This window comes from Bombus terrestris, chromosome 7 (genome assembly GCF_910591885.1).
Source record: "Bombus terrestris chromosome 7, iyBomTerr1.2, whole genome shotgun sequence".
NCBI classification, from domain to species: domain Eukaryota; kingdom Metazoa; phylum Arthropoda; class Insecta; order Hymenoptera; family Apidae; genus Bombus; species Bombus terrestris.
The window spans coordinates 7,239,112-7,260,110 of record NC_063275.1 but is presented as its reverse complement, the minus strand read 5'-3'; the positions used below and the strand labels follow the sequence as shown (position 1 = coordinate 7,260,110).

Genomic DNA, 20,999 nt, shown 5'->3' with positions numbered 1-20,999 from the left:
TTTTTGTGGGTGCAATTAAGCTGTGGAACCTAAGTAGAGATCTCTTTCGCTCACTAAATAATCTAACGAATAAATTACCTCGGATATAACTTTATATACTTTTGTATATTATATGCATTATATATATTTCTGCACTTTCAAATTTTCCATAAATGTATAAACATCTACTGGAGATAAAGATCGACCTTAAAACGATTATTAAAAAACAACTGTATACATGCATGGATTGGTTATAAAAATCAAACATGAAAAACGATCGTTTAATTATTCTGGATAATGCAATTCTTCATATAATGTAAGAAAAGAATATAAACTTAATAAATGGATGTCATGATCTAAAAAAAATTGAGAAACGTTGCTTTAAACGATTCAACTTTCCTTGAACGTTCTATAAACATTTTTCCTTCATTTAAGAGGTAATCAATCAAATCTTTCTAAAAACAACGTATTTCGAAGAAAAGTCAATAAACATTATAATTTCTATACTGCAACGAAATCAATTCAGACGAACAATCAATCTTCGTCCAATCGGTAATACGTATGTATATGTTAATCGAGACATGTTAATAGAAAGTTCGCATTCAAGGATACCGTTGGAGACTAGAAAAGAAAGAAAGAAGAAAACGATTCGTACCTCGCCATGGAAAGTAAAATTTCCCACTTGTATGAACGGTATTAGCTTCAACTCGTATGAATCTGGCACCACAGATCTTGGTAATCGGACGTCCAATTTTTTTTTGTTATGTGTGTCCTTATTAGACAGATCACGACCCCCGAATACTGAATTACTGAAATCACCGCATGGTTTAACGAGCTCTTCCTCGAGGCATGGCGCAAGATGATAGACCAGAAGCCCTGTCGCGACCAAAGATATAAGGAAGGCAGCACCAAAAAGGAAAGCGCCACAAGGAGTGACTGTGCAGCCTCTTTTACGTCCGAACGTTGTTGTGTGTGCGTCCATCATCGCCAAAACCTCGCGGGACTGGGTCATATCATATCGTGTAAATCTGAAATGACGAAAAGAAAGTGAGAATTTTGGTCTTGATAAGTATCCGATAATACTGTCGCGTACAGTAGTACTATTTTTGGCAAAATTAAGGTTAATGTTGGAGAGGAAATTTAGAATTAAAATAAAATTTGAAGGTGAAAGATTATTCAATAACTATTAATAAATAATTAGTAATAAATCAATATGGATATTTAGAAATATTTAGAAAATATTGAATAATAATTTAAAAGCAGTATCTTTAACTTTGTGTTAAAGAAGTTATTATTGTGAATTAATTTATTGACAATCATAAAAGATATATTTAAAATTTCAAATTTGTCATTCTTGATTGGGATTAGGCTACTATATATAAACTTTCAATTTTCTTTTGTAACAATTGGTTTTTGTAACTAACAATTGACATAGACATAAAAATGTTTTTTATTTTGTATACGTATAATATATCAGATAAATAATGAATTAAAGATTGATTTACTTTATTGCTTTAGAATAGAAATTTACAGTAATTATATTTATTATTGGAAATAAGGGCGACCTCAACGATTTCATGATTTTGAAATATGCTATCAAGGTCAACATGCTGAACAGCAACTCTTTCGACATATGTACATTACGACAGGTGATTACAAGCTAAGAAAACAGAATCGTCAATTAGTAATGTACACAACACTTGATAATTTTAAACTGTATCAAACCATATTAATTTATATATAATTAATGTATTATTGATTAGTATTCCTTGGTCTCCTATAAGTCAATATTGAAGTTAAATTCTACATTCGTTCATACAGGCTGTATTCTGTAAAGAATATTTTGAATACATGTATAAAGAATATTAAGAAAGATTTTCAAAATATGTATTATATTATACGATGAATATTCGGTGGTCTCGAAAATATTCATACTCTAGTATAATTTTAACTTCTATGTTGTATATCTGAAACAAATACAGATAAGATAACAGAAATATTTAACAGCACATTGAATTATATTACATGGATGTCAGAAAGCAAAAAGCTTTTAATTTAAAATAAACCACTAATTAAATATTTTTAAAAATATTGAAATAAAGTGAATTTTCATATCCCAAAAATGTTCAGACACTTTACAAATTGACGTTAAAAATACTAAAATAACAGTTTTTGCTAAAAATTTTACCTGATACTCCTTTTGTTCAATAACATCTTTTAAGCAGTTTAATATGTTGAAGATTATTTTTTGTTAGTAATCGATGCTATATTTTATTTTTGTATTACTCGAGTTTATCATTTTCCTTTACTGTTTATTATTGTTTTTTACTAATTCCCCAATGCAGTTCATTCCATAGGAATGATCATACTTATGTAAAGAAACTTGTTATCTTGATTTGATAAGTTAAATTTTCTAATATGTCCCAATATCCTTGCAACTTGAAAATGCATATTCTTCTTCGGTTTATCTTGTAATACTCGGGTAATATTACATAATTAATTAACAGATTTTTTATGTTTGACACATTTTAAATTGACGACTTTTTTATTTCTGACATCTGTAGATGGTATTGTAATGTGTTATGTTATAATTTTTTAGAATATTTTATGTCAGTAGTCAAAAAAGGAAAACTATGCTGATTTATTGTCGAACTACTAAAACGTAAATGGAAATAAATGAATTTTAAATTTGCGAGAATACCACAATACATTACAAATCAAAGATATTAAATTAACACAAGGAGTTTTTACAACATGACCACCTCTACGGAATGAACAGGACTACAGGATTAGTAAGAAACAATAATAAACACTAAAGGAGAATGACAAATTCGTTTAACAGAAGAATAACATACAGCATTGATTACTAACAAAAAATAATTTTCTACATATTAAACTACTTAAAACATCTCTTTTTGAGGGTAAACACAAGGGGTATCGAATAAAATATTAAACCTTTATAAAAAAATTGCCAGTTTAGTTTTTTAACATTAATTTATAAAATGCTCTAATATTTTCGAAATACGAAAATTCGCATCCTCTTTCAACATTTCTTTTAATATTTGAATAACGATTTATTTTAAGGCAAAAGCTTTTTGTTTTCTGACATCTATATACTATATTTCAATATACTGCATCTTTGTTGTTTTATCTGTATTTATTTTAGATATAGAACACAGAGTTATGCCAACAATCGGAATATTCTCGAGTATTATTAGTAGTTCAATATTTTATGATATAATTAATTTTTCTTCCTTTAAAATATTTAAAAACTATTTGACAGTATTATCCAAAAGTCTTAAGGCATTTACAATAATGACCTCATAATGGCAACTAATCTATATTTCTAGAGAATATTTTCATGTGATGTTATACATCTATACACTAGATATGAATATTTAAACATTCCCTTTATGGTGTTATGTGTTTGTAGTTTTATTTGGTTCAAAATTTTGTTAGACAATAAATAAACTCCTAATTAAACATATTTATTTATGATTTATTATAGAACGTGAAATGAGAAGAAAGGAAATTCACATTATGAATAAATTACTTGAATCACTAATAAAGGGATAACACATATATAATAAGTTTATTGAAACATTATTTAATAGGATCCTTCAGAAGGCTTTTGATGTCAACTGAATAAAAGCAGATTATACAAAATATTAATCATTTCAACGGTTACAAAAATGACTGTCTCAAACCATTATACATATGTAGATATATCGGTTCTGATTGAAATAATTATGAGAACCGAACAAATATTATAACTTTTATGGATATAAGGGTTCTCGCTCATATCGGTTTTGTTTTCGATTCTTTGGTACCAATATTACGTAAATTTCATATCGGTTATGTAACTGTCATTTTTCGGTTCTGCATCATTTACGGCTCAGTTTTATAAGGTCATACAGTACATATCAGCATTCTAATACCGGTTCGATTTCGGTTCTTATTGATTCATTTATTGATTTTGCGAAAATATTGATATGTATTAAATACATATTACAAGTATGGTATTAAGTATCTTAAGATTGAAATTAAAAAATTTACTTCTATAAATTAGAAATTTTAATTATTTGTAATTTCATTGTAGTGGAGTCTTGTAATTAATATATCATTAATTATTTTCGCAATTATTTTTGAACGATATGCAAATAAAATAAATTTCCATCCCAAAAATTTATTTCGGCTTTCGGTACTATGTACGAAGTATAAAGAAAGTAAGTATAAAAAGGATCGTAGCGTTATTCTACATTGTACACTTTCGGATTGGTGGAAATTTGAAAAAAAAGTTGCTGTGGAAACAACATTGACCTTGATTATTGCAACGCATTCTACTCATTACGAGGAATAGAAATCTAGAATATCGGAGATTACCCCTTCTCTCAGAAAAACATGGTAAAATTTTAATGATTCTCAAATAAACTTATATATATTTGTATATATATATATATTTGTATATATATATATTTGTATATATATATATTTGTATATATATAATTATATATACAATTATATATATATGATATATATATAATTTGAACAAATATATATATATTTGTGCCTATATTTACATTTGTTCCTAATAAGTGAAATAATGTGAATACAGATTCGCTACTCATGGGTCACATCAATCTTTAGATCACTGAACTTCCCTCTTTGTGGAATAAGATACATTCTTCATAGTTCAGTTCGATTTGTTCGATAGTAATGCCAAGTTGAGTATACTTTCTATTGCCTACGATAGAAAATAAATATTTGTAAAATCAAACAGATTTTTGATATGTTATTGTGTTTTACTTAACTACGATTCCGAATACCTATCGGAGTCATCATTGGCGGAAAAGAAACCGGAGTGGAATACATCGAATTAAACGTCGTTTTTATTATTGAAAGTGAAGAATTACACATAATTTGGGGGATAACCTTGAGCGAGAAAAAGAAAAAGAAAAAGACAAAAAATGAATATGTGCAATACATAATGATAGATTTGGGGTTTTAACCTGTATCAATAGATGCTACTTTTTTTGCACGTCACTGCAAAATGTAAACACTGTCAATAAAGCCAATGTAAAGAATTTAAATCAGCTGAAACTTTAACATTTACTTTTTTTTTTAGAGGAAGTGTCATTACGCCTCATGGTTTCTTTCAGAATTTTGTTTCTTGTGATGCGTAGAATACGTTGCGTAGAATCCTGAATTTCAATGTTAAGATCATCTCTTCACTAGCTTTTTTCTGAATCTTTATCTTTTATATCCTGTATATATATCGATTTCGGTTTCGGTACTCATCTATTTCGGTATAGCTTTGTCACTGTAATAGAGCTTAGAGATATCGGAATTTAAAGCCATCGCGTTCTCGATTTCGATGCTTTTCAAATATGTTGCAGAAATCAACATTTTGAAGATTTTCTTCCTATACATGTTACTCCGAGATTCTCTTAGTTTCCGAGATATCCGCAAATAATCGTCGGTATTACTACAGTTAATCCTGCTCATATCTATCTATATCTATTTTTGATACAACGACAAGCGTAGCCGCTTCGCTCAATCTTCATTCATATGAATACAAAGAGTTGGGTTCAGGTCCCTTGCGACTAGTCCCACAAATTCCATCCGAATATTTTAATATCAAACATTTTTTTCAATATTAATAGTTTTTTGACATAAATAGGATACTAATCTTTTGTAAGGAATTCCATGACAGATTGACTGACGTCTTAAAAAATATGCGGTTCTATTAAAAAGAATAAGGTTGACCTTTGTACAATTTCTGAACAATTCTCACAACACATTCACAGAGATTCAAGTGACACGAGATTTACGACGCATGTCAGAAACTTTGGTGTCGCGCGCGACGCCGAACAAAGGTCAGCTTCATTTTCTTATTAGCTTCATATTAAAATGTCCTCAATGAGGACTCCTCACATTCTAGCAGCAAAACGACATTCAGCCGCGCGCGACTGTTCTGCACGCGAGTACAGCACGATATACTCCATATACTTTGTAGTTGCGCGCGACCACTGTCGCGGTGAGTCGCGCCTTGACTTTGTCATCGCGGTAGTGCGAATGGGAATTGTGCTATATACGATAATGGATTTTCTAATCACACGACTGTAAGTCGCGTGCGATTAGTTGTAAATTGAAAAAAGGCTTAGAGAGAAAAGAGGTTACATGTTATTTGTCCGACCGCCGTAAGGCAAAAACCTGGGGAAATAGTATATTCCTCTTCTAGTGAGGAAGTAGTTGTTCAAAATGTTGCTTTCTTCAACATAACTACTAAATAATTACCAACATCCGTTTTATTTGACTCTTCATAGAAAACATAGCAGGAATTTAGAATTTTAATACTATCCTATCACTAATTCTAAAATAATAAATAGTAGATGGTTATCATTATATTACAATTTAATTTTGAAAGTACTAATACTTCTAATATTTAATACATATGTATTAACATTTTCCCAAAACGAATAAGAGTGAAGATTAGTAAGAATCGAAATCAAATTGATACATGTAAGAATACACATATCATGTATGTACGTATTATAGATTATACAATACTGCACCGTAACCAATACAGAGCCGAAAAATAATAGTTATAGAGTCGATATGGAACCGATATAATATCGATCTTCAAGAACTGAAATTGATATGCGCGAGAACCGTTACATTCAGAACAGTTATAACACGTTTTCGGTTCTTTTAACTTTGTCAAGAACCGAAACCGGTATCATAACTGTTTTACTTAAACCAACTTTTTATAATAATAATTTTCTTAGCAAACTATCAATAATGTTTGAATTAAGTATTTAAAAAGCAACAACAAATATAAATAACCATCATTTATCTTAATATTCAGTTATAAAAACAGAACATTTCCGTCTGATACATGACCTAAAACTTTTGATATGTAATATTAATTATTCCTAGGTAATTAATACTTATTAAGTAAATTACTAGTAATTTCTTAATTAAATACTTTTTAGGAACATCCGATATAAAGTAACATAAAGTAATACTTAATATTAATAGAAACAAACCACAGATACACTACCAGTTAATAAATGGCTAAAACTTCTGCATAGTATTGTATATAAACTTTTGTACTAAATTTTTAAAAATTCAGGACGTTGAAACATTCGTTGTTTGTCATCGAAGAAACGTGTCATTTGTTCGTGAATAATATTGATTTCAACCTATTTATTCAAGAATTCAGTCACACGTTTTGTCATCCTCACCGGCGCGGCGCGGCGTTCCATCCTTCAGACCTACCTATATGTACACACTGTAATTAGCATCTGTGACGAAATACACGAAGGCTGTCATTGGAGCATTGTCCCGGAGAAACTTCCTCTCCGGCGTAAACAGGGTGAAGGCAAGCGATCATTAAAAGTAATTTCACGTTCAGAATAAACACGTCAAGGAAACGCGAGTTGCCTTTAAACGGACGGAAAAGTCTTTCTAATTGGCCGTCACCGTCGCCTCTTATTGCTAACGGATCAGTTAATAGCAACTGCAACTTCTGTGAGATCAATTTATGGGAATATCGATTGATTCGGTCAATGTAAGCAATTACGACTTCATACAATCACTGTTATGATAAAACTCTGTTGTGTGAACTATTTATTCTACCATTATTACTGAACAGTCTGCTATTTGGATTTTGTTGATCGAGGTTGCATTATTCAATCGTATCATTTAAAAATATATATAGATACTTGCGTTATAATATTGCTACTTTAAAAGCGTAAATCCTTGGACTTCAGTTACAATACATGTAACGTATGGAATATACAATACATGTAATGTATGGAATTATGGAATAATATTTTATGGTATAGTGATTGCATGATGTATACATACGTATATCAATATATGTCGGAGATGTAGGGACATCGGGCTTTTCTTTGGAAAGATCCTCAATATTTGGGCTCGAAGTGACATAACTGGTCGCCGAACGTAGCCACGGTCACGGGATGAACGTTTTATCTAACAGAAGTATCGATATTGAGGGACACGCTGTATTAACAATCAAGCCCCGACCAGGAGCAATGTCGGTTTCACGCAGGATTGCCTAGTAACGGTGCTTGGAATTTTGTTGATATTCTCGATCAATATGTAATTGACAAATGTGACCGTATCTGTCTTTTATTTTGGCAATCACCTTGGAGAGTTTACTGATATCGTCTAGGCAGTCAGTCTGAAAGTAACCCAACGTCTGAGTTAACGTGTCTGCGTGCTACAAAATGTATTCTTTTGTACAAAGAGTTTTCCCGTTAACCGTGGATTCGTTATTGAACCCAAGAACATTGTCAATAGCTTTCGTTATACTTATTAATTATTACACGCCTAAAATTTCTAACGAAAACCCGACATATATTATTATTATGTTCAAATATTTTCATCAAAATATTTTGGTGACATAATAAAGAGTTATTCTTCCATTACTCTAATATTATTTAAACAACTATATGTAATAAATAAAGAATTTTTGCATTCTTGTTATCTTCGTTGTAAATATATTCCTGCATAACATAATATATCTCTCTTCTCTTCATTTATATGTATATTTATTTAAAATAGCTAAAATTATATAGGTTTCTGAACATTTTTGCGACAAATTGTAACTTTCACGCGATGTGATACCGATAAACTAACATTAATCGTAAAAGAAATATCATAATATATGTATAGTTACTCCTATTAATATTCGGAAATCTTTTAAAACAAAATAATCTTTTTAAAATTGCATCAGGCGACTTAATTTCTCTCTATTCTTTTTCCTTTTGAGAAGTTAAAAGGATTAATTAGGTTAGAAAAATGTTGAAACAAATGTAACTGGTTGAAATTGTGAACAAAAAAAAGAAAAAGTCATTTTCTACAACTCTTTTATTTCAGTTTATAACAAAAGCTTAAACAACATATTGTAGAGATTGATGAAAATTTTATCGAAATCAGTTAATGTATAGCTGTTACAGATTATAAACGATTCAGAATAGTGAAAACTGCATTTTTTCACGACTATCAGGCTATAACTGTAATAAAATAAAGAATGTAAAGATATAAACTGTAAAGATTTCTATAATTTTGAATGCATATCGCTTGTTTCCACATCAAACAATTTTGATACAATTTTCAGCATATATGTATATAACTGACACAAATCTTCAAAATGTGTTGCTTAACTTTTTATTACAGGCCTAGACAAAAAGTTGTAAAAAGCGCCCTCTACTTTCTTTTTCGCGATTTCGATCAATTGCAATTGTTTCAAACTTTTTTTATACGTCATGGAATAAATTGATCAATCTGGCTTCTAAAAAAAGGTTAAGTCGCTTGGATCTATCACAAAAAAGTTATTCTGTTTTAAAGTGTGTGCGAATATTAATGGTGGTAACTATATATAATATATATAATGAATGTAAATATTATAGAATTAAAAGACTTAAAAATTATCTTATTGTAGTATATTAGTAGAAAACAATGGAGAAATATAACATCATAATGAACAATCAAAATAAAGAATGAGGTTAATAAATTGTTAATTACAATAAGTAATATTCGATTAAAATTAATTTTGACTAATAATAAATTGACTACAGGCAGTACGGTTAAATGCTTTGACAACTAAAAGAAAGATATGATATACAAAAATTGTTCATAAATGTTTCACTTAATTGTTTCATTTAATTATTAAATATATATTATAGTGCAGTTAAGTATAGCATATTATAATACATGAATTTCAATACATGGGCATCAAGCAATATAAGGCAACGAAATAAATTAACAAAAAATTGAATGATAGTATATACGAGGAAATTAGTTATCAAAATGTTTTTCATGAATTATATTTTATTATATGTATATTATTACATGTACTTTTCTGAAATGTTTAAAATTAATAATAAGGGCAAAAATTCTATCCCAATTTTGGTTTACTGTTTCCAATGTTTACAGTTTCTTGTTAATATTTTTAGATTTTCTTAACATCTAACATTGATTACAGTGTCATTAAATAATATAATGATAAACATACTATACTTTGGGTTTCCTTTGTTATGTATGTGGTATTAATGGGGTAACCTTCAAATGATATACATATTTCAATACAAAGAGAAATTAAGCAATTTAGTAAAAGTACTTGTTGAATAATATTATTTCATTATTATGATATCGTTAAAGTAAAATTTAATGTTATTAATATTGAATATTTATTAAGATAAATTACAAAAACCATACTTTTAAACTATACGCGAAAATATTTAATATAATGATTATAAAAGCATAATGAATATTGTATAAAATTATTGTATTTTTTTAAATAAAAAAGAACAGAATCAGTCTAACAAACTGCATTATTTTCTCTTTAAATATATTTAATAAAAATTAAAGAAAAACTTTGTAGGTATTACTTTTACTTAATAAATTATGCAGTATAGACGAAAAGTATATTTTGCTTTTATTATAACTAAATATATGAAAAATTCCGAAAAAATAACAGAATAAATAAAATTTTCAGGAACTTTTTTCGAAGATATTACAAAAATATTAGTTATTTTTATTGATCAAAAGATTATGTCAGGATGAAGTTCATTAGTATTGAGATACCTGTACCTGAAAACGAGTAGTTTAAAGGTATTTCAACTTTAATTTTGTAAAACTTATCGTATGAAAGATAAGGGAAGGCGCAAGACAATATTCTTCATTTATATTGTCCTTTTTTTATACATCAGAACAGTAAAGATTAAAGTTAAAATATCTTCTAAACTATGTATTTTAGGATGCAAAAAAGTACCGTAATACTTTTGAAACTAAAAAAGCGGATCGATTGGTGTATAAAAAAATATGTATTTCTGTTTAAAAGAAAACCGTTGAAAACTTTAAAAATAATGATTTTGTGGGAAAATTCACGAATCTCGATGTTCATCATTTTAAACCAAACAGCTTTGTCCTGATTTGTCTTTTGTACACTCCGCGACAAAAAAGTAGCACAAGTTTACGTAATAAATGCATCCAATTTTGATGCTCAATAATTTTCGATGTATAATACAGTGTATTACAAAAGTAAAAAAATATATTTAAAAAATATAGGCATATATTAAAATATTTAAAAAATTATTCTATCCTGTTTTCCATCAATGTGTTCTGGTGCAAAGTGTATACAATTAAAAATGAGTTTGTTTGTGTGTGATGATTGAGGGTGGTTTCCTTTTACACTTCTCTTGATTCGAAAGTAGGAATTGTTACGTAACGTGTTGCATATTATATACATACATTTATAGTAGCACATACATGTATATATATGCATGTATATAATGTACAACACGTTACGCTACTATATATATATATATATAACATTTATAATATATATAGTATATATAATATATATAGTAAATATATATATATTATAAATAAATAAAAAAATATATAATAATAATATATATATATAATCACGTGTATGACAGTTTACCTTATTGTTGAAACAGAATTTGATGCTTTTCTTAAATTGGCACGTTTATAATGCCGGTTTATTGCTCCTAGTTAATTTATACTTTTTTTTTTATTACTTCCTTCTGAGTATTGGAGTGAATTTTGAATTATTTGTCAATTATTTATCATTATGTTTAAAGCAGAATATCTTATTTCTTTAATGTTAGAATTCTTCCTATTTCACCCATGATTAAGGGTTCCCCACAACCCGTACTGAGAACTTGATAAAATAACACGATAAATGGGAATAACAAATTCAGGATGTACAATAATGGTTGACTTAAGCACATTGATAATTTAATTTAGCAGAAAGAAATTTGCAAAGCATGCATTTTGTTGCATTGAGTTTCAGTCTTTTTGAAATATATTTAAGTTACAGGATCTCTTCTACATTCCTACTTTTTATAGTAATAAATTGCAGCATATAATACAAATCTTTGAATATCGAAAATAAATATATTTATTCTGCACAGACAGTAAGAACATTAAATTTTTAGGGTGTGCTATCAGCAAAAGTAACTGAGATATTAAGGAATCAAAGGTACACAAAACACCACGTTTATATGTGTAGTGAATATACAAATACACATAATACACCGTATATAGTAAAAAGAGCCCAATTTTAATAATGCAATTATTTCGTTGCTTTCATTTTTCTTACAATATTGATAAGTTATATCACAACTATGATAGTAACAATTGGGCTTATTCACGCAGATACAAACATAGGCTGCCATAATGCTTTTTCATACCAAACACACCAGCAAATGCCTATATGTCAATTACTATGTACGAAATCTTAACAAGAATTCTATACCGTTTCAAATGTCGCAATAACGATTATACGATTAATTCAAAATGTTCACTTGTAATGTTATTAGTATGACATTTTATGCTGTTTAGAAATGTCCTAAATAATTATTAAATAATGGTCAAACATTTATCCATATAGATTGGGGGACTATCGAGTAGAAAAGATGATTAAAATTTTAAATTACATTTCAAAATTATATTTTTTCTATTTTTGTCTATAATGCTTGTACACAACATTTCTATTTCAAATTATATTTTAAATTGTAATGTAGAATTTCATTTAGGAAAGGTCTTAAAGAACACTTTTTCCCAAATAAAATTACATTCAAGTACTATCACCTAAACACAAAACGATTCACATAATTTTCACTTAATTCCAACAAATAAATCGATATAATTCAAACAAAAAAATTTTGTCTCATGATATAATGATTTGTCATGAGGACAAATTCCTCAAATAATGTTTGTTCGTGAAAGGATTCTTAACTTTTACAACTTAATTTACTTTAACTCGCTTCAGTAACAAGAAGAATTTTCTATTTAAACTAAACCAGATAGTTCACAATATCCATAAAAATATTTGCACGACAAAAGCTTCACACAACTAAAAATATACCATATATTATTTTTATATACTATTATTTATCTACCTTATATTAAATCCACAAATCACGGTTATCTTACATTCTAGATTATAGATTTACAATAACTGACACACAGTATTTCATTTAAAAATTTACTTACCATGAACAGTAAACAGAATGATGCCTAGATTACTGAAGAGCCTGTAAATCACGTGAAATTACTCCGCAGTGATCGAAACTAATTGAAAGTTAAAATGGATACACGAGAGAAACGAATACACACGACCTAATATCACACGAAACAGCGTTCAGCGCGACAAAACTTTGAACATTAGTTTCCGACGAGGTATGCCAATTAATGACGATCATAAAGGTAGACCAGGAGAAACCGACGACGCGTCGAGAACCTGCCGCTCAACTCGATGGTTTGCGCGAGACTGTCGCGGACTGGTGCGCATTCCAGCTTCGTAACTTCCTCGGTCCTCTCTCCTTGCCATCCACGCTTCCTGCTCGGCCCGATCGATTACTCGTCGATCGCTGAATCACCTTAACCTCACATCCTTCCACCTGCATACGGTCCTTCGGATCACACGAAACCGTACAGTCGTTGTCCATCGGATACATGAACGAGATGTCGTGCATCTTATGATTCATCTACGAAACAATAATATTCTATTTATCTGAACTGATCGGGAATGAACAGTTCGTATACCGAGAATTCGCTGATTCTTTGAAATTATCTACAGTCAAATAATACCATAATAATACCATGGAATAGTTTGCGTTCAAATATAATGACTTACGAAGAGATTTAAATATTTATCACATAAAATTTATAGAAATATATAGTGGCATGATACATACAAATATGTATTAAAATATGTATAAATATGTATAAATATACTATTATATGTGAATAAATATATATATTTATTCTTTATGTACAAATATATAATAACAGGAGTTCTTGTTCGGATATAGTAGGTATGCACAAAGATATTTAAACTCTTATTAGACGAAAAATTTACAAAAATATCACGTGTGTTATATAAAAGCTTCTTTGGTTTTCTTTAAAGTAAATTGATGTAATTTATTTTATCAATTTAATAAAAAATTGATAAAATAAAAAAAGCATATGAGAAATGTGGATAGATTGTGAATATGTTTGTTACGACTGTGGAATTATATTACACTGTAACTACTGCTAGTAAGTTTTAAGACATGCAATTGATATTTATAATAAAATGATAGTTTTTATGCTATGATTATTGTATGTGATTAGATCGTAAAAGAAAATAATTTTATTTATTTACTTGTTCTTAAATTTTATGCAGTGAAAGTAAATTGGAATACCTCTAGTCCAAATTATTTATGTCGTAACAAGATCATTACTTTATGTCATTTTTCAATTAGACCAAAGCTTCAAATACTTTTTGTTTTTCACTATTACTAAGAATTTGAAATATAAAAGTTTATTAGTTTTTATAGGTTTTTAAAGTTTATTAAAATTACGCAATTTTATTTGTTACCATCTTCTGCTATAGTTTTTTATTCGTCTTAAACAAAGTTATATTCTAAATATATTGTACTTTCTCTACTAAAGATGATCCCATGAATTATTAAAATAAAATATTAAGGCTTATTACACTACTGGATGATTAACCATTAAATACATTTGTCATTTCTACGGAGCATTTGTTTGCAATAAATATCTTGTACTTGCTATGTACATTTTTGCATTAATTTCAGGCAATTAATTCATAGGTATTCAAATCTTTTCATAAGCTACTGTAAATGGTTCCAATTATAGAAAATAGAGCAGCACTTGTATGTATTTCTTTGTTCGTAATGTGTCTTATATACAGAGACATTTTTTTAGAAGCTTTATTACATGAAAACCATTCTGTTTAGTTTTGGCGACTACATGAACGGAAGTATTTGTATAATATTGTTGAATTGTTTGCAAAGGCCAATGATCCATTTTTTAAATAATGTGATAAATGTCTTAACTAAAAATTTAGTATAAGAATGAAACATGATAGGAACATGATTTCCACACCGAAATCCAACAGGTACATCAACATCAAAATACTCAAATTCATCATATAACTGAAATGTATATTAATTTAATATTCTTCTATTTTTCTAATCTTTAATTTGTATAATTCTTCTAATTCTCTAATTTGTATCTCCCTAATTTTCGTATACGATATTTTATTCAACTAACAGGAACTCACATTTAAATATATGTATTCAATTGACAAGAAATTGGATAATTAAGCACTAACTAAAATTTCGTTGCAATAGATAAATCCAAATAAATAGAATTTTACTGTACATGTAGTTTGTTTCATACGTTGAAAATATTTGATGAATCAGGTGCTGTTACAAGATTCGTTATTCATGAGTTGAAAACACAATTATATTGGGTTGAGTCATGAGTAGTTATGAATGCAAAAAATTGAAATTTCCTGGAAATTTTGACCATCTTAACTTATCCATTATGACCTTTTCGTTTATGTTATATCTAAGAATAAGTGTTTGAAATTATACGATTGAATATTATTATATAAAAGTATATAACACTGATCAGGAATATCCTTAATCAATTGATGTTTATGTATATTACAAGACTATCCTGAGAATCACGTACATCTTATTTTCAATTTTTTAATAAACATAGAAACAAAATTAATGTAGTTCTAGTTCAAAACGGTAAAAGAATCTTTAGTGTACATTGTTTGTGAACACATAGTAAAAATAAACAACCATAATATTTACGCATATATGAATAAAATCAAATTGAAGATATAAGAGATGTAAATATTTTTAAGGAAAGAACTTGTAGACTTTATTTTATCGTCTTGTCTGTAATATGCTTAAAATGTTATACCAAAGTAAAGATGATGCACTATAAAATATATTCAATATTTGGTAAGTTTATAACTTTGGATAAAAAGAGTATAAATTAACTTAAAGTTGCCAATGTGCAGAAGTTTTAAGATGTTAATTATTCTTGCTAACTGTAAGTCATTATTATATAGGGTGTTCGGCTACAGGTGTAAAAAATTTAAGGGGTGATTCTTGAAGCTAACTTAAGATGAAAATTAAGAATAAAATAATCGCGTTTTCGTTTTTGTTTTTTCCAGTTATTTACAATTAAAAATTGGCGGAAATGTCCCTGTACGCGAACAAACATCCTTACAAGAACGAAAGTAGGTGAATTTAAGCACACGGATCCTCAAATCGAACGATACGTGGGCAGCAGCTTACCTTGTATAAGTCGTAGGGAAAAAGATTATGACGTTCGAAAATGTAACTCGTTACGCTTATTCATTACAATCCATAACAGTATATCGAAAACCGCTTCTATTTTCGAGAGGATTAATTAAATTTTAGAGAAGATTAACATTTCCCCTAATCATTTGTCTCCATAAATAAGTAATAAATAATAGTACATATAAACAATGTTTGTACAAATTTCATACACGCACAACAAGAACAAAGATCACACACGCACCGCGAATGTCCAGACTGTTCTTAGAAAAAGTGTAACGAAAATAGTAATCGTTTTATATTACAATAAATGTTCAATATAGCCTTTATTTTCTTGCAAACAAGATTATTTTATTTTCTCGCGTTGAAATTAAATAAAAAACGATTTAAAAGTAACAAAAAATAACAAAATGAAGGAAATAAAAAAGTTAAAAGAACTAAAAATAGAAAAAGCCCAAAAAAGTCTACAACTGAATAACTTAAAGCTACTAAATCTACAATTAACTCCAAGTTTATATTTATACAATTCTCGCAATGTTTCTGTTTGGCCGCTGAAATGATTCTGTCCTTCCAGAACTATTTCATCTTCTTATTAAATTTCTAAAATCACTAAAACATATTACGTAACAAGGTAGTAATGAAAAGTTCATACAGAAAAAAAATTACGATGATGTTTGCTAACGCTTCCATTTTCTTTGTATAATTTTCTCGAAATTAGCCAGTCATGATACCTGAGTGGTTCCTTTTTAAGGCATAGTTGGGTATGTCTATTGTGAAAACGAACAGGCTATTCACCAAATGTGTTTAAAAATGCTTAGAACTGCCTTGCAAGGATAGTAGCATTTCAGCAATAAAAGCAAAATCTTAAAGGAGCTATTCAACGCAGTAAATATAATTTTTCATTTGGTTGTACATTAATTTGTATTATTACACATTACTCTATAAAACGATACGTTTATTAATCCCTCGATTAAACACTTTTTTTAAATTTTCTTTTAGTTTTTCTCACTTTCATTTCATGTGTATGTATGTGAACATTGCAATATGCAGTGATCAGTAAATTTGGTTAAATGTGGTTCACACAAGGCAGTTCTCGGCCACATTTAGTAGCATCTCAAGAATACTTGATGGATATGCGATTTTTCTGCGAATAACCCCAGACGGGACGATCGCGGTGCGTGTATGAAATTTATATAAATATTGTTTATATGTGCTATTATTTATTACTTATTTATCGAAACAAAGGATTAGAGGAAACTTCTCTAATAAGTTAATTTTCTCTAAAATTTAATTAATTTCTCTCGAAAATAGAGGCGGTTTTCGATATACTGTTATGAATTTTAATGAGTCACCATAACGAGTTACATTTTCGAATGTCATAATCTTCTTCTCCATAACATATACGAGGTAATCTGCTGTCGATGTATCGTTCGATTTGAGGATCCCTGTGCACTCCGCTGTTTAGGCTGGCCTCCTTTCGTTCATGTAAGGAGGTTTATTGGCGTACAGGGATATTTTAGCTAATTTTTAATTGTCAATAACTAAAAGATAAAGCCGAACACGGAACCTTTTTATTCTTAAGTTTCATCTCATTTTAGCTTCAAGAATTACCACTTAAATTGTATACCTACACCTTGTATTTACCAAACACCCTGTATTATAAAAGGCCTTGAATTTAAACTTAAATTTATAACTAAATACATAACTGAGTAATTAATTCACTAGTCCACTATTTCAAATCGATTAATGGTTTTTAATGAATTTTTTATTTTACATAAAATTATTTAAATACTATTTTGCATAATTTAATATGTTCTTTATTGGGAATCGTTTTACCTAAACACGTATACGATCGCGAATAACCAATTTCACACAATACGTGACATTCTCACTAGTTTCCGATATCGCATTGTGTGTGCTGATGGTATCCATGAATTACAGTGCTTTAAAAATTCTTCGGGACGTGCAATTAGTTGAAACGAAATGTCATAAACTTGTAACAGTTGACGGAATACTCGACGTACAAATATTTTGACATTTGGCATGTGTGAATTGGATTCAAATAACAGACCCGCGCACCAAACCGCTGTTAGATTAGATTCTGGGCCGAGAAATGTTTTCGTGAACTCCTCCTACAACCACTCTGTCACGTGACGCTAGGCGACTTACAATTACAATTAAGTAAGTTTTGAGATATCGAAGAGAGAACTTCGCATGCAATACATTCCACTGAAGAATGCGTTTACGGAGAACATTACCGCTTGAACACACATAGGAAGGCCAGGACTGCCCGATACATTATTAGGCTGTCATTAAAGGAACAGCTAGAGCACATGACGAAGGATGATTGTGATTCACTGCTCGAAGGGTATCATCTTCCGCATCACGCGATGAATAAAGCAAATAGTTCAACCAGAAAAATAAGTAAACAAAGTAACCTAATCCGCCAAAAGCAACTTCGGAATATCGTTCGATGATACGCTCATGGTTGTGCCCACGATTCAAGAGGACCTCTTCGCGATAACCACGTTTACGCAAACATAACTTCATTTTGATCGCCGGTAATCACATAACACGTTTAAGCTTTAAAGAGACTTGATTGCATTAAGTTGCTTTTCAAGGCATAAACGATATCTCACAATGCAATACAAACATACAAAATAAATAATTAATATGTTTAACTTAAATTCTAAATAAATGTAGCTTGATGCGTCTACGAACATTTATAGCTTTCTGTAAATGGTGTGGTATAGTGTGATACTTGTCTTCCTTTCTTTATTTATGAGGCTTCCTTCTTAGCGCTAGTTATGTTGCTCGTTAGATATCACTGGGGCATCAACGATATGCTAAGAAAAGAATTTAGTCTAAACGAAGAATAATCGCGACGCATGCTGTAACAATATTAGATTTTATTTAAACAAAAACTTAACAAAGGTATGATACACGGTACGAAACTTGGTTTAGACTTATGATTACGATAAGCAGGGCGCGGCCATGAGTTCAGGTCAAGCACGAGCACGTACTTGAAACGGATTAAACCGTGACGCGAAATCGCGACGGGGACCGTACATGAACCGAGTGCGGAATGTGATACGAAAAGCAGTGGTGAGGCGAGCGCGACTCACCGTGCCGATTGTTAAATTGGAGTCGACAACGCGTAGACAAAGGCGACGCACGTACTTGGTATTCTTCTGAATTTTCCAAGCTTTCGATGATTAAGTGATTAATTGACACGAGCCAAGCGTGGCTCTCCAGTTTATATGCCTGCGTGCCCTTCTTCCATTGGTTCCTTTGAATCTTCCAGAACACGCAGAGGTCTGTAAAGGACTTGTGTAGAGGATGCTTGATCGTGAGGTTTATTAAACGAGATTGCTCGTTGTTAAAACCGTCGAATATATTTAAAATAAGTAAATAAATTAGTGTTACGTCGTGTGAAAAGGTCCGCGCGACGTCCTGCATTGTGTGACCGTCAAGGCCCAAACACCGTTTGAGAAATCCTCAATAAACCTAAGGCCCCACTATAAACCGAGTTTATTAGCTTACAGAAACCTTTAATTCTGCAAGTATTTTCGGTTTATAACTGGTACTTAAAAAGTCCTTAGGTCTATTGTACATTCTTCCAAATTACGGAGAAAGGAAGTAGTTACCTAATGGGAAAAACGAAATAGTTGCCTAACGGAAAAGCTGGTTTTTCCCATAAACAATGTCGCCAATGAATGGTAGGAGGCTTCTTCCTCCCATTTTCATTCCCAACAGCGTTCATAACCAATCGGCATCGCACATCATTACTCTCATTTTCCTAACTAAAAATGTGAGCAACGAATCGGCGTTCTTGGTTTAAATGGGACACCCATACCGAGCTTTTTTCCGCAATCAAATCAGAACGAACTTCAGAGTTCCTTCGACTCTCACAGTGCCTACAGTTCCGAGAGTTCCTTCGGCTCTTACAGCTCTCAGAAATCCGACAGCTCCTACAGCTCTCACGGTACCTAGAATTCCTACAACTCTCAGAGTTCCTACACTTCCGGCTGTTCCTACTGTTCCGACTGCTCCTACTTCTACTGCTTCTACGTCATCAGGAGAGTCACTGTATTGGTTCTCATAACCAACGAACAGTCAAAGTTAACATATACATGGATTCTCTCATCTACGAATAATCCTTTTCTTCGCTACCTGTATCTTAATCGACGGCGTTACTACTTTGTGTGATTGTATAAAGTGTTGGAAATATATATTTTTATAACTCTGTGAATCACAGTGTTATACTACAACAACCACCCCTATTATCCTAACCGAAATAAGGAGATCGAACTATTCGTGGTGCCGATTATTACAATCGTAACGGAAATTTACGACTCCCGTTGACGCGTATTCTAGCGACCGCGTCTCCCCGCGATAGCTCGAAAATACAATTAGTATAAAGACAACATTCGCAGAGACGTTCGTACAGCGTATAAGTCGCAAAATAAGATCGTTGATAAATATTCGATAGATACTAGTCGATAACTGTTCGATAACTGTTATATAACTGTTAGATAACTGGTTGATAACTGCTTGATAACTGAATTCTTTTTTATTGCGTTTGTTTATTTATACTGGTCGGAGGAGAGTCAGAAAATTCAAATTCGTCTTTGTTTGACGGTTTCACATAGCGGCGACATTGTTTTGCCCGGAGTTTATTTATTATTACATTACGTGTATCCTAACGATCTTGATACTCCGAGACAACACAACAATATGATTTGAATTGTCCTCTACTCATGTGCCGCTACAGGTCTAAACAGTTTGAAAGATTAAGATACAAAAAAAGTCAACGACAGACGTGGAACCGTAAACAATGGTCGCTCA

General features: G+C 30.3%; 1 protein-coding gene across 2 annotated transcripts in view; it reads right to left on the bottom strand.

Annotated features, from left to right (window-relative positions):
- LOC100642906 (aminopeptidase N) overlaps positions 1-13,321 on the bottom strand; it is a 59,478-nt gene extending 46,157 nt beyond the window's left edge. The window contains exons 1-2 of one of the 2 annotated variants that reach the window (XM_048406993.1): positions 13,036-13,321; positions 635-1,007 (exon numbers count right to left, since the gene is read on the bottom strand). In XM_048406993.1, coding sequence (XP_048262950.1) covers positions 635-991 — 357 coding nt within the window. In that variant the 5' untranslated portion in view covers positions 992-1,007; positions 13,036-13,321. Of the gene's footprint in view, positions 1-634; positions 1,008-5,745; positions 5,796-13,035 lie in introns of those variants that run through there. The other variant, XM_048406992.1, reaches the window with a different exon arrangement.
- Positions 13,322-20,999: the final 7,678 nt, after the last annotated feature.